Consider the following 14,919-nt stretch of genomic DNA (forward strand, 5'->3'; position numbering starts at 1 on the left):
ACTGAAAAGGCCCTGGGGAGCTTGTTTTCCTTATGCTGCATCTTTTACTACTCTTTCCACAACTGCCTTTACAATCTTATTAAGCAACAATACCGATCCCTCTATTTGACCATAATGCCCAATAAAAGAGACTTTATAGTCGCATACATTTACCTTCAGTTTTTGCATATATATTGCTCTCCACCCAGCAGTACAGTTGTTAGTACAGTGATGTTCTGCTTGACTGCTGTGGAGGACAGGTAGTACTGAATGGTGTTGTAAAAGGAGCTGCTTTACTGTGTGTTTGTTCTGGCATGTTAACGGTTGGCTTTACAGCTCTGATTATGCCCCCCACGGGAGGAGGGGAGTGCTAACTACGCACTGAAAACGCTGCGGGCGAAAAGGACAAGAAGATGTGGTAATATACATTTCCTCAGGGTGTGTATAGCTTCACAGCGAAAATCAAGAAGGTCCTCCTTCATGAGTACCTTCTCGAATGACGGAGAGGAGAAATGCAGTGTCCTCTGGATTTCAGCTTGGTAATAACCACATCTTTTTCATTTTTTCAGCAGTGATGCTTCCTGTTTAAAAGTGCTTGCATGCTTAGAGTGAAGTCAACAGGAGTCAAATTCCTTGTTTCTGTGCAAAAAAACTTGGCCATTAAAATGATTCTGATTCTGATCTCTTCGTTGCTGCACTACCGTGCAATGAAGTTCTGTCATTAGTTGTTTTATGGCTGTTGTCAGTAACACAAATTCCTATGACAAAATTGTTGATACAAATAATCAACTTTTTTTTTTGACAGTGGTCAAAAATGAGTGACAGGTTATGTATATGTATTAATATACATCCATTCAGGAAACTTTGCAGTAATATGAAGACATACACATATGCATTATTAAACATTATGTCCAGGATTTTTGTTATTTCTCCATGGTGGACCAGTTTCTGCTCCAGCCTGACATCACACAGATGCTCATCCTGTTGCCCTGACAACCACCCTGTGTGTGTCTCTCTGTATGTATATGTGTTTATACCCGGCGTCTCCTCTCATCTCTCACGGTTGGCATTACACACAGACTGGCCTTTCTCCACTAATCTCAATCCTTTGCCTGAACGTGTTAAGCTACAGTGGGGCTTCACTGTTCGGCAATAAATGCCCACACTAAGACAAACAGTATACCGTTGTGGCCACTAACAAAAACAAATGAAATTGTTCCTGAAATGCTCAGTACCCATAACCCATCCTGTCCAGTTCCATCGTTGTTGCCTACAACTTATCATTATTTGTATGGCATTGTGAGGTGTTATTGCGTCTCATGTTGTGGCTCTGCATCAGCTTAGATTAAGAGACAGTGTGCCAGCCTGCTCTGATTGCAGGGTCACCCAGCGACGACCCTGGAAACTGCCAAATCTATCTCACACAGGTGCCAGGAGATACAGAGTCTAGACAGAAATGGGTAGCGATAACGGCGCCACACACACACGTGCACTGACAGCTTCTCTGTCCCTGTGGCAGAGGAGAGCGATGAGGATGTGAGTGTGATGGCAGAGATGGCGGCGGGTGGCTGGCTGGGCTAAAGGACCCCAGGGAGGCTTGACTGATGGAGCCTGTCTCCAAGTCCTCTGGACAGTATGTGTGCATGAGAGAGAGAAGGGGAGGGCGTCTCTTTAGTGCGGCAGATGGTGTGATGGTGTTTAAAACAATTAAGTTACCATCAGTGGAGGACCAGGCCTTAGCAGATTTTAGCAGAATCACTGCTGCCCTCAAGCTGATGTCAGCATTAGGTTAGGAGTATTTGATCATTGTCAGCTCTGGATACTGTTATAGCTCACCAATGCCTTGTTGTTCTAAATGTGTTCCCTCAAGTACTTTGGTTTACTTTATTATACCACAATATATTATTTATTTTCTATCACATACAGTATACTCTCCCTTTACTACTGTTCAGTGGAGGAGACATACTGTATAGTTAACAGTTATTTGCAGTGAAAATTAAAGTTTTATAGATTGGGGTCCCCGGTGTAAAATAGATAATAGCTCCACCAGTTATGGCAGTAAAATGAATGCCCTGAAAGTAAATTTTTATAACGCTTACAAACTTTAAAGCAGATTTTCAGTGCAGGACTTTCACAAGTTTTACGATTTAAAATTGTCACTCTCAGTGAAAGATTTGAATACTTCCTCCACCACTGCGAAAATATACTATATATCTTCATAGATAAGATATTATCATCTTCATAGTCGCACAGAAGAAATGCAAATATGCAGCGTTCCCATTATCATGCATGGGTGTGTTTAAGTGTAATGTATAAACATGGTCACCAATTATGGTGTACACTGTAAGCTGATTTAAACGTGCAATATTTGCTCAGTGTGATTTTAGGCAATTAAAAAACAAGCATGATAAAGGCTTAAAATAGTGCTGTGTTTATATTTCACTTTAGCAGCAAGGAGGTTTCTAAAACTGTTGGTTTTTCACTGCGTTATTGGATTTCAGACACCATATACTCAAAGCTGATTATGTTTTATTTTGCATATGCTGTAGTTGTCTTCTTAGAAATTTCCCAGTTTGGGATAATGTAAGGAAATCTAACAAGATTGTATTTTATGACTTTGGAAATTTTTGTATGTTGTTGGTCTTCCCAATTTACATTAGCCAGTTATTTGGGTTTCTTTAGGTTTTAAAGGCATACTGTGTGTGTGTGTGTGTGTGTGTGCGTGTGTGTGTGTGTGTGTACAGCATATCAGTGTGTGTATGTAGCTTTCTTGAGACTGTGTACCCGAGGTAATTGAGTTCATCAGGAAAACAAACACAGCTGGTCAATGTTCTACAGCGCTGGAAGACAAGTGATGGCCAGGAAGCTGTTGCCAGCAGTTCACCTCAGGAAACTCATCAAGTATTGAAGAAGCAAACCAATGCAGACTTTGAGACTGTGCAAGACAAACAAGAAGAAATACGCTAAAGTAGAAGACACAAAGACTAAGTCTTTTAGTGAGGGAAGAGAAGCAAAAGACCTTAAAGGAGGATCAATGATTAAAATATTGTGTATCAATAAGGTAAATAGATGATGACTCTTTGTTTTTGTAAGCTCTTTACTTGTGTGTATGTCCGTGTGCATTTGTCTTCTCTCTTTGACTGTCACTCTGTCCCCTGAACTGAGTTAAGGGGGCATTTAAAGGAGCAAGGGAGCTATTTAAATCATGTGTGTGAGTGTTAATACGTGTGTGTGAATCAGTTGGGGGTGCAGGACAGATTTACACCCCATGTATGTGAGAGATGAAGGCCATTTCCCAGGCAGGCCATTTCTCTCTCTTCTGTGTTTCTCTTGCTGGCTGGCATTGGTCCAGTTTAATTTCTCCAGAGCCCACAGGCTTGTTCTTTCACCTCCATATCCCTTCCTCTCACTAGCAGCAAAGAACATACCTTAGTATTCGTTTTGTTTATTGTTTTGTTTTGTTTAGTTTTTTTTTTAACTCCCTCGCTGACTCTCAGCTGGGTTACTTCCTTGTTCTGCAAACTGCTGTCTCTATCTTCCACCTGCCCTTTGCCCCTTGCAGCTGAGGTATCTAACCTCACATGGCGTCAATCACTCAGCCCCTCCCTCATCTGTCTCCTGTGTTGTCTCTCCCCTGAAACACAGGCTTGTTGTTTTTTTTCCTTGTTGTTTGAACCTGTAATCTTCCTTCACAAGCCAGATGACTATGAACTTGATCATCCTTTGACAAACGGCTTGCATCAACTCACCACCCTGAATCAGTAATCTACTCAAAGGGAGATGTGGCAAAGACCCTTATGTACCCTGAACATCATCAAAAGCCACTTTTATACAAACGTCTAAGCATCTATTAATGACTAAATTTAGGAATGAGTGTTCTAAATGCTACAACTTTGTTTCCTGTTAAAAAAAATACACGTATATCCTTCAGTTTCTCTTAAACACTTACTGAGCTTATGCTGGACCAAGATGCTGTTTGCAGCAAGAAAAAGACAGAAAAAATACCATCTCATATAAGAAACTGAGTCTTTCCTTCTTTCCTTTTATAGTCCTTTTCTTCTTGCGACTCAAGTCAGGTTAGGTCATTCTTTATGGTCCCATAATGGAGAATGCAGCCCTGTTTTAAAGCATTATATTAACAAGACAATAAGACAGTAGGGACACCACATACAAATCCAGGACAGTAAAAATGTTGGAGCAATAACACTGTTAAAAACAATCTAAAAACAATAAGCAGTATAAAAAAAAAACACATGATATTATATCAGAAGTGGGGCAACACACAGTGCAAATAAAAGGCAGGCGGGGCAGCTGCTAATGTGCTTGAGCTTTTCCATTTTCGGCGTATCAATAGTAATATAATATTGTCCCCAGAGTATGTGAACTATAGCTGCTGCCGAAAGGCAAGAGCACCAATTCTTTTCTTTACTACCCAGCACGGGATGGCTTTGTCTTACCCCCACAAAAAGAACAGCTTTTTGTCAATATCCCGAATTGCGCTGGATTCAATCCATGTAATGCCCCTGGGTTCAGCCAACAGTTAAAATTCATGAAATAATTTTGATCAGCTTCTCAATGTAAACAGCAGTGGAAAACATTTCCATGGATTCCCTGTGAATTAGGGGGTGGCTTGAGAGACGCTATGTTGAGAGAAAAAAAAAGGGTAGCGGTAGCTTGGGGCTGAATAAGGGATGAGTCAGGAGGGAACGCTCGTGGTCTGTATCTGGATGTCAGTAGCTTTCATCCCTGTTGTTGTATGCTGTCCTGTGGGTTCAACGTCCCTTCTCCATCTGAATCTCTCTAACTCCAGCCCTCTGATCTACCTGACTCTTCTATAAAGCAACCAAAACTCAAATGTGTGTTCATACATAGTCACACCAACGTATCTATCTATCTACCTGATTATCTATCTATCTATTTTTATTTCTCTCTCTCTCTCACTGTCACACTCCTATATATATATATCTATATATATATATATATATAACCAATCAATAGAAGCTGCTTGGCACTGCCAAAGCCCAAAATGACAATAGATTTTCTGTCAACTCTGCCACTAAATTATGCAAACCGCTGGTTTATGTTGTACTTTTTTGGCATTCCTACTCCAGGCATGGGATGGGGTTTTCCACTGAGGCAGGGATGTAGAAAGCTGAAGAAGATAAAAGCTTTTTGACAGTTTTCCTGACAACAAACTTGCTGCCTTTGGTTCGATATTCAATAATAAAAAAATTTATGCTGCAATAGATTTTCAATACCTCCTAATATTACCATTGTAAATGTGTTGCTGAAGTCAAGATTTTGCTTTAAGTGGTGGATAATGGGCTCTGAGTGTCAGTGTCAGAACCTCTGTTTTGTACATGTTGTGACTTTAAGTGTGAAAAGCACCTATTTGTAGTGAATTATTGGAGATACTACGGAGGATATTATGTTATGGGGGTCAGAACATAAGTTACCTGTGGCACAGATCTGACGCATATTAAATTTACCGTATTTTTCACACTATAAGTCGCACTTAAAATCCTTACATTTTCTCAAAAATCGGCAGTGCGCCTTATGTATGAATTCTTGTTGTTCTTACTGACCTCGAACCAGTTTTATGTGGCACACTGCGCTCAAAAATCTGTCAAAATGTTTTAGTGCCATGAAGCCGCTCCGCTTCATTCCCAGCTGACACAGGGAGTTGTGTTAACGTTGGTCCTTGGTTGGGTATGGGCTGCAACGTCAGACAACGTTAGATAACTAATTGTGTAGTGCTGACAACCAACCACCATCCAACATTTAGTCAGTGTTACCTTACTATAATCAGATGTCAAGCCAACGTTAGGTTTTTAACGTAAAACCAATTTTCAAATCCATATCATGATCCAATTATGATCAAATGTTTTACAACGTTGTTCCAACGTCACACTAACTTCAGGTGTTTGCTGTTGATGGCAAAGATAGACCAATCAGAGAACAGAACGCAGTACGCTTAGCTCCGCCTCTTTTTGTAACACTGGTCCATGTTTTATCATGCGCCTTTTTTATTTGCGTGGAGATTGCATCAAAAGAAATTGCTATCAGTTTAATCCTAAACACTTAAATACGCGTAATTACAGCGCAGATTATTCAGTTTAAACATCTATTCTCTGCGTCACTGCTATTATAGACACTGTTTTTGCTCAAAGTTACTGTGGAGGCCTAGATGTGTGATGAATGTCACCGCCTCCCGCTGTTAGGTCATGCTCAGTGCTCATACATAGCACTGTATACTACCAGTCAGAAGTTTGGACACACTTTCCTATTCATTAAAACGAGAAAGCACGGTAGTGTAGATGTTTGTCCATGTGCAAATATGTACTTTTTGTATGTGTGAGTCGACTTGAAAAAGCGTGGTTGTGGGTTGTCTGTCTGGCCAGACCTGTGACAGGGTCATCAGTAACTCTGAGAGGAAATTGAAATGATCGCCTCATTCTGTCTCCCAGCGAACTCTCTTACCCAGAGCCTCTCTCTCTCTCACACACACACACACACACCCTCTCTTCCTTTATACTTATCTCTCCATCACTGTTACTCACACCTTCCTCTGTCTCTTGTCACTCACTTCCCAAGCCTTTTGTCTCCAGCTCTCTGACTTCCAAGTTATTTTAGTGTCTTTCAAATCCATGCTTCTCTCTGTTGTTCTTCTACTTCTGCCTTCCTCTTGTCTGTCTGAAAATTCTGCAATGGCACCCTTTAAAGTCAGTTTTAAAGTGTCTGACTGACTGTGTATGTGTAAGAGTGAGAGCAGTGCATAAATGAGAGACAGTTCTCTGTCTCAGATAGCATTAGGGCGGATTTGGAAAAGCTGAGATGACACTGACACTCAAAGTCGAGGAAAATTTGTGGAGGTGCTGGTCGACCAGAATTCACAGCTGAGTCACAGTGTACGCTCTCACGGATTTCATTTTCATCAGAGAAAAATTGTGAGGGAAGGACAAACAGACAGTCAGAGATGAAAAACAGCTCCTTGAAGCAATCATTGATCACTAGTCAAAGTCCTTGATTCCATCTAATGAGCTGCTTGTTTCTTCTTGGAGGCCGAGTAATGAGAAAAGCAGCGCTGCCTGACACAGAGAAATTGGACAAAAAAGCAAACAAGATAGACCTTTTCATTAGAAAAAAAAAAAAAATAGAAAGGAAACAATGCTGCCATTACTTTGCATTTAGCTGAAAATTCAGCAAGACGCTGTGCCCATTATGCACATTTATTAAATGTGCTTAGCTTTTCCTCTTAAACCCTTCCAGAGTTATTAAGGTGAACACATATACATTGCTGCATAATGAATATTAACCACCTCATATATTTCTTCGTGTGAATTTCGTTATAGGCCAATTTTCCAGATGCAGTATATACTTCATTATGTGGTAATGGGTCAAACAAACAGTCAAATTGATTTTGTTTTGCTGGTTTCACTACAAATAAATGAGCAAACAAACGCATAAACATATTTTTACATGTGGAGCCGTTAGCAGCTCAACACCCTGATATGATCACGTTGGCTCATCAGGAAGAACTGCCCGACTTAAACTTTGTTGCTCCCTTGTAATTGAATGAATCTTCTCAATTATGTAGTGGTGGGCCTGTCCTGATTACACAGCACTATTAAAGCACAAGGATGGAGCTGAGGTGTGGAGAGCAGCAGACGAGGAGTGGAAAAGTCTTTTAAGTCACCATGTAAAGTTTCACTGCACACAACACAGTTCATGCAATCTGCCATGCTGCATCTTGTCTGCCTCCTCTGTCTCTCTCCGTTTGACTTCTCGCTTTGACTCTCTCTGCGCTTCTGCGCCAAATGCCTATAAAAGGCTGAGGCAGCAATTCGGCTGAGTTTTTCCAAAACTTACTTTACCAGCTTCACAGGAAAACATCTAACTGAGCCAAAATGCTGTCGAACCACTTGCTCTAGGGGTCCCTGAGCTCAGCATGGTGATCAGACCTCTGACAAACATTCCCACACTATAGGGATTTATCCTCCAAAACCCTCCAAAACCCGCCAAAACCCTCCCCTCAGCACCACAGACACATGGCAGTTTGGACGCTTCCATTGGGTTACTCCACCGTCAACATCTTGCCAGGGCCTGACTCCGTCTAACTTAGTTATAGTGATTGTATTTCTGTAGCAGGGTGTGAACATGTGTTCCTTGTCTCTCTGTTTATCCCTCTTTCTGTATCTCACATAGGAGCAGCTGAAGAACCTCCAGAGTGGCTTCAAGCACGTTCATGACGGAGGTTTCCATCTGCAGAGGTGGGCACACAAACACACACAACACAGAATGTAAAAACACATTTCCCTGCAGATGGGACCAAGTTATTGCTGTTTAATTACTGATAACCCCAACTGAGATTGGATTGTGTGTGTGTGTGTGTGTGTGTGTGTGTGTGTGTGTGTGTGTGTGTGTGTGTGTGTGTGTGTGTGTGTGTGTGTGTGTGTGTGTGTGTGTGTGTCTGTGTGTGTGTGTGTGTGTCTGTCTGTGTGTCTGTGTGTGTCTGTGTGTGTCTGTGTGTCTGTGTGTCTGTGTGTGTGTGCATGTGTGTCCTCTGAATGTCCCTTACATCCCTTCCCTTTCTCCCCTGGCTCAGTAATCATCTGACCATGGACCTGGATAACCACATCAATATCAACATGCCACCAGAGAACAAGGTGTTGATGTGAGTATATTTTTACTCCAAGTCCAAAAAAAGCAATGGTAGACTATAATTATGATCACATAGAGAACTCTGCCTGCCTGAATGCTTAATTTCTGCATTTTTTATGCATTCGTCAAATTTACTTATTCCCCATTTGAGATTCAAGATCATAAGGTCACAAGATAATTAACAGAATGTCAGATAACAAATAACATTAACGTTCTTCTCTCCCCTTCTAAAAAGTGACTAACTCACTGACTGACTCTCAACAGAAGCGATCTGCCTGAATGTTAATGCTATGCATCATATCTGTTGCTGCGCCTTCTTCTGTACATTCACCGTAGTATTCAGCGAGCCTGGCGGGATTTCCTCCAGAGACAGGAAGCAGAGAAGCGGAGCCCCTCCCCGCCCTCCCTCTCCTCCTCCGACAAGATGAGCATGTCAATCAGCATGACAACCCTGTCGGATGGCAGCACCCCAGTAAGTCACACCTATGTGAAACGTACGCTCCATTACAAAGTCAAAGCGTGACAGACGGTGTCGTAAGGACCTGTGTGTTCCAGGATGTACATTATTGCCCAGCTCCTTGAATTGATGACACATGGAAACATGTTGACTATTCCAGTGATTTAGATTTTATCAAAAGCTGGGCAGACTTATGTTACAAGTGCATGCTGTATATGGAGTTACTGTTGTGGTTTCAAGGGGCTTTGTGCTGCCGTCTGTGGTGGAAATTGGACAGTGCTTATAGTCTCATTCCTGTCCAGAAGAGAGCAGTGTCTCACAGCTAATTTCTTCAGTATGCAGACTCACCACCGGTCTCCTCTTTGCAAGCAGAAAGTAAACATCCAAGGATTTGCTCTGACATGCACACTCTCTCACAGCAACAGCACACTTTGAATTGAAATGAGTGGAAAAGCAGCTCTCATTTAACACATCTTCCCTTCATTTAACCAGACCGCAGTAAATCCCCGGGATTTTCTCTGCTGCGCCTGTTCTGGTCATTGTAATTCTATGCTCACATTGACTGCAGCCTTGTAGCTGAACAGCAAGTATGTGTACACTTCTCTGCTAATTTCTGAGCGAGAAGTCAATAGGAAGGTTAAATCTCAGAGACAGCTGGGAGAGCTGTGCTTATGAGCACCCTTAGGTGGTACTTGCCCACTCAATCACTTCTGAGAAAAGCTTTTAGATTGAAGAAGCTTCAATGTTTGATTTGGACTCCTGTGGATAAATGGGGGAGGAAAATGGATTATTAGAATTCAGGGTGGTGGCACTCAGGAAGTTTGAGTGGTACATGATGAGAACAGCTGACAATATTGGTTAGTATTCAGGCCAAGAAGTGTTGTGGATATAGTCATCAAGTACACACACACACACGCATACTGTAAACATTGGTTGTGTTTGATATCCTTTGGGATGGTCAGGAAATGCTTAGCTCAGTGACTCAGACCTGCTGACAAGGGCAGATGATCATCACTGAGAGAGAGAAGTGTGTGTGTGTGTGTGTGTGTTGTGCTCGTCTGCATGCACGCGCGTGCTTGCATTGAGACCTTGAGGTCATGGGAGAAGAGGGGAATGGAAGAAGATGAAGAGCAGATGCTGGTTCACTGGTTGAATGTGCTGATACCGTGGATGTTAAGAAAGAGAGGCTCACCTTCTCCTCTTATGGTTTCACAGCCTTTATTTTTATACTGATACGTAACAACAGTCCACGTGAAATCTGTTTGAATGTTTTCACTCTGTCTCATTTCACACGCTTACCGTTTTCGCTCCTTTCTTTCTCTTTGTTTGACTTTCCTTTCTTTGCTGGATGTGACAGCTCCACCCTGTATGAATCTCAAACACTTTCATTTCTGTCGACCCAGCAAAACATTGCCAATCTGTACCAGGGTTCCTACATTCATGGATATATGCACCCACAGAGGATGGAGTCACATTTTCTTGAGACACGCGGATGTGGAAGTCATCTCAGAAGTGATTGAATTTGCAACCTTTGTGCCTATAACATCAGTCTTTAACACTGCACGTGTGTGCAGACCATCCTTTTGCATGTGTCGTTTATGTCAGAATGGCTCTTTGTGTGTTGCTACTCTAAAGTAATGTTTTTTTTCATCATGTGTTTTTCAAGAGAAATGACTTCAGTGTTCTCAGCAGCATATGACTGAGACATGCATCTCTTTCCAGTGTAATCGATCTTTCACACTGTTATTTAGCTCACTCTTTACCATGGTAATCCTGCAAAACAGAGCAGCTCTGGATACATCTCTCTTTATGATTGATCCCTCTGCTCCATAGCAACACCATAGAGAGAGGCAGAAATTATAGTTTCATTAAAGAGGAACCTAACAAAACTCTGCTTTTTATGCCTAGATATGAATCAGTTGTCTAAATTTTATTATTTCATAATACTGTACCGTGTCAATCCCCCCACCGCCTCCAGACCACCAACAAGTACACACACATGCACAAATAAAAAAAGGCCCCTACAACTTCAATTTCAGACTGTCCAGATGATAGATGTCTTTTTATAACCAGACATCAATCAATACTGTTTGGAAACTGGCTGAATGGTTTTGTTGGTGTTTGTTTTTTTTTTTTTTTTTTTTTTTTTTTTTTCTAAATGGGGACACACGCAAACCTCCAGAGGGTTCAGATGCACAGAAGGTGTTTATTTTTTAATTTCTTCTGTCTTGGAAGAGTTTTGAAGCTGGATTTCCTGTCTAGCCTCACGGCTTACCGGCAGCCTACCTTTGGGGTTTGGGAGCTGTCCATCGGCGGTGCTGATGATCTCACATGGAGTTTCTGGGTTTTGACACTAGAGGGCGACCTGGCATCACAGTGGGATTTTTTTTTTCCTTTGTGAGTGATAAAACCTGTTGTGGCAATCCCACATGTTGACATTTTTTTTTTTTTGTGACAGTAAGTCACAAGTAAAGTAAAAATCTCAAAAACTGAAAAGTACTATAAACATCCATAATTACATGATTATGGTGAAAAGGAAGCTTTTTTTTTTTTTTTTTTTTTTTTAATTTGTTTCTAGGTTCTTGTTCTGTATTTATTTCCTCTGAAGTGTGTGTGGATGAACATCCATCTTGAAGTTTTTTTTCTCATGGTGCTATGTCAATTTAATAAAGGAATAGTGTATATATTTGCTTTCTGCAAAACATGCATTAGTTATGTGTATGTGAGTGGGCTGGCTGGTGAAGGGCACACAGGGGCAGGGTAGTCCATCTGGCCTGCTAAGGTGCAGGGAGACTGGGACAGGCAGAGCAGCATTGCTCCAGCTGTCAGAGGTTCCTTCTGTGCTCTTTCCACCCGTGGTCTCTTAACATCCATCCACCTCCTCCGTGCAACCTCAGAGTTTATTTTTGCCATCTTCATCCTTTTCATATTTAACGCCTTTTTGTATTTCTCATTTCCTCCTTTATACTTCTCTTTCAGAGTCTCAGCCTCGCTCTTTGTCTCCAGCTCTTCATCATTTACTTACCCACCTCCTGTTCTCTTGGATTTATCAGATCATGCAGTCGCAGCAACAGTTTTGGAGGCCTAGCGCTAGAGACAAAAAAGTGGTTAGACAGAGTTTGGGGACTTTTCATGTTCCTCTAAGTCTATTTTTTATCTATATTAGCATATAAAGCATTAGTTATGTCCCCAGAGATAAAAGCCCTGTGGTGTTGGACCAGCTCTTTGGGTCTCTGGGTTAACCTCAGTATTCCCAGAGCTGTCCTGATAGAACCCTCTGACTTTTCTATGAATGACTCAAATGTCTCCATGCATAACGCTTCTGAGCTTCAGCAGATTACCAAGGCTACACAGCTTCTCTCCTGTAAAACAGTTGACCTCCCTCCATCTTTTTCACCCATTTAATCTAAGGCGGAGTAAAGATTGTTGCCCTGTCACTGAACTCACATAATTTTAGTCCCCACAATCTTTTCTATTCGATGCGTTAGCCAACCTTTCATTACTATAGATGGACGAAAGTAGGAAAGGTCACATATTGTGCCATGCCATTAGAATGGTGATTACACTAAGACCTCGGCATTGTTATTGTATAAATGGCTCTCCCTCAGGCTCACCATGCCCCCTTGCCCTCATTCAGTAGTTTTTACTGTACTTTTGCCTCACAGCATAGCTGAGAGACAAAGGCAGCTCACTCATCATCAAATACACTGAAAACCAATAGAAAATAAAACAGTTTTTAAGTCTGTTCATAGTGCAGTTTCATAACACTGAGCTTTTCTTTTTTAAGTTATAATTTATATTTTATGAAAAAAGCACCGGAAGCATTTTCTCTGTTGAAACAATGCCAGGTCAGTTTTGCATATGTTGCCCAAAAATATCAGTCTGCACAGCATCCAATCTATGCTTAGACCCTCAATTTGGAAAATGAGGCACTCATAAAAAAATGCATTCATTGACAATAAAAAGAAAGCGCAAGGCAAATCTAATATTTGTAAGTGAAGTAAACATCCTAGTCAAGCAGTAGCAGTGTGCTGATCACCATTATCAATGAAGGTTTAAACATGTCGAGTCAGAGTAATATAAAATGTTGCAAACACTTAGCGAGTGTCATTTTGTGCTGCAGGTTATCTGAAGCATAGATTTTGTACAGACCTTCAGTGAAAACCTTCATAGATCCAAGAACGAGCCTTTGCTATGTACTTAATGTTGCATCAAGGACCACATTATTATCCTTAATCATTACAATGCCAGTTATTAAGTCTTGTATTGCCGGCTGTCCCCCTTCTAAGAAATAGCATTTCCCAATAACCTTTTCCATTTCTCCTCTACTGTGGACCAGAACATCCCTCTGATGATTTATGGTAATTATGCTAATGTAACATAAGGCTTTGGAAATTAATGCTATTCCCCTGTCTCTTCCTCAGCAGAGGATGGGTGGAACTGGAGCCAATGCTTTTACAATCCTGTTACTGTAATACCAAGCGAGATACAAATGCCTAGGTCAGGCGATTAAGGATTCCCTTGAATTAGCTTGGGTTTATTGAAGCCTCATGCTTGAGTTTCATGTGTTTAATCATTTTTCTTCATTTATTAGGTGCAAATTGATTGGAAAGACATCTTACATATGGGGTTATTCTATTTCTTATCCCTCAGATGTGATGCTGGGTCTGCCTCTCTGGATTGCAGATTTAATAGGCATAATCCCTCTTGTCACTATTTCTCACCCAAGATAAGTAGTGTATGGCTGCAGTGCAGGTGTGTGTGTGTCTCAGGTGGGCTGGGCAGAGTGACAGTCCTGGCAGGATGTAAGACGACTGCTGTGACACACCAGCCAAAGTATTGATCGACAAAATCATTAGTGACCTCGCGCCACTTTGTCAATGCCTAACGTGGAGAGGGTCTGGCTCTAGAGCTAGAAGCTAGAGATGTGGCTATGACCAACCAAACAGATTTGGAACTATGCACTCTATTTCTGGAGTTAGCTTCTTTATAATTGCTTTAACCAGTCTGCGGACACGTGAAGGACATTGATCTGACTTTTGTAATCATGTATTAGGGAGCTGTAATGTTGTCTGATGGGGGCAGTGAAGTCTGACTCTCTGCTAATCATCTGCCACACCATGACAAGCTGAACATGGGGCCTTTCACACCCGGGACATGTCGTGTCTTACAATCTGCGGGGTGTGTCACACAAGTTACAGCCATGTGACACCCTGGACAGTGTGTGTGTGAGTGTGTGTGTGTTTGTGTGATTTGGATGGAGAGGACGGATGTGAAAATAATGCACCCTGAATTTGACTTTGAATTAGTCTGGAGCTGCTTGCTCTTTCGTACATAAAGTTCCTGCAAAAAGCAATGAAAACAAAGTGTACATCTGTTCCCAAATATGCATGATTTTGCTTTGGATAGTTCATTTTTGCTCTCCAGATGTTCGAAGGACAGTTGTTTACAAACGATAGCTCAAAAGTGACGTCATGTTTCTTTTGTATCATCTCCTGAAATCCACAGGGGGTCACTGTTCTGCTTTGTCGGGACAGACGAGCCAAGTAACTGGGTGTAGTCCAGATCTAGTTACATCCTGGGTCAGAAATCCCAGCTCTTATCCGCAGGGTTTAACTCTACCCTTTTGACTGAACATAAACTACAGTATCTTTGTGGATGCTATAGCCAATTTCATAAATATGACCCAGATCATCTGAACTGCAGGAGGTCTTGATGTTGTTGTATAAAGGACGTTGCCATTTCTGTTGTCAAGGTGCTGCTCTGTCAGAGATAATAATCTTAAGATCAATATATTTGTAATTAAAAACAGAGGTGAGCTG

At 41.5% G+C, this 14,919-nt stretch overlaps 1 protein-coding gene across 3 annotated transcripts in view; it reads left to right on the top strand.

The window, feature by feature from the left end:
* Window positions 1-14,919, top strand: part of schip1 (schwannomin interacting protein 1) — a 186,297-nt gene that overhangs the window by 53,245 nt on the left and 118,133 nt on the right. For all 3 annotated transcript variants that reach the window (XM_029516759.1, XM_029516757.1, XM_029516758.1), the window contains 3 exons: window positions 8,185-8,249; window positions 8,585-8,653; window positions 8,977-9,112. In XM_029516759.1, coding sequence (XP_029372619.1) covers window positions 8,185-8,249; window positions 8,585-8,653; window positions 8,977-9,112 — 270 coding nt within the window. The remainder of the gene's footprint in view (window positions 1-8,184; window positions 8,250-8,584; window positions 8,654-8,976; window positions 9,113-14,919) is intronic.

This window comes from Echeneis naucrates, chromosome 13 (genome assembly GCF_900963305.1).
Source record: "Echeneis naucrates chromosome 13, fEcheNa1.1, whole genome shotgun sequence".
Classification (NCBI taxonomy): domain Eukaryota; kingdom Metazoa; phylum Chordata; class Actinopteri; order Carangiformes; family Echeneidae; genus Echeneis; species Echeneis naucrates.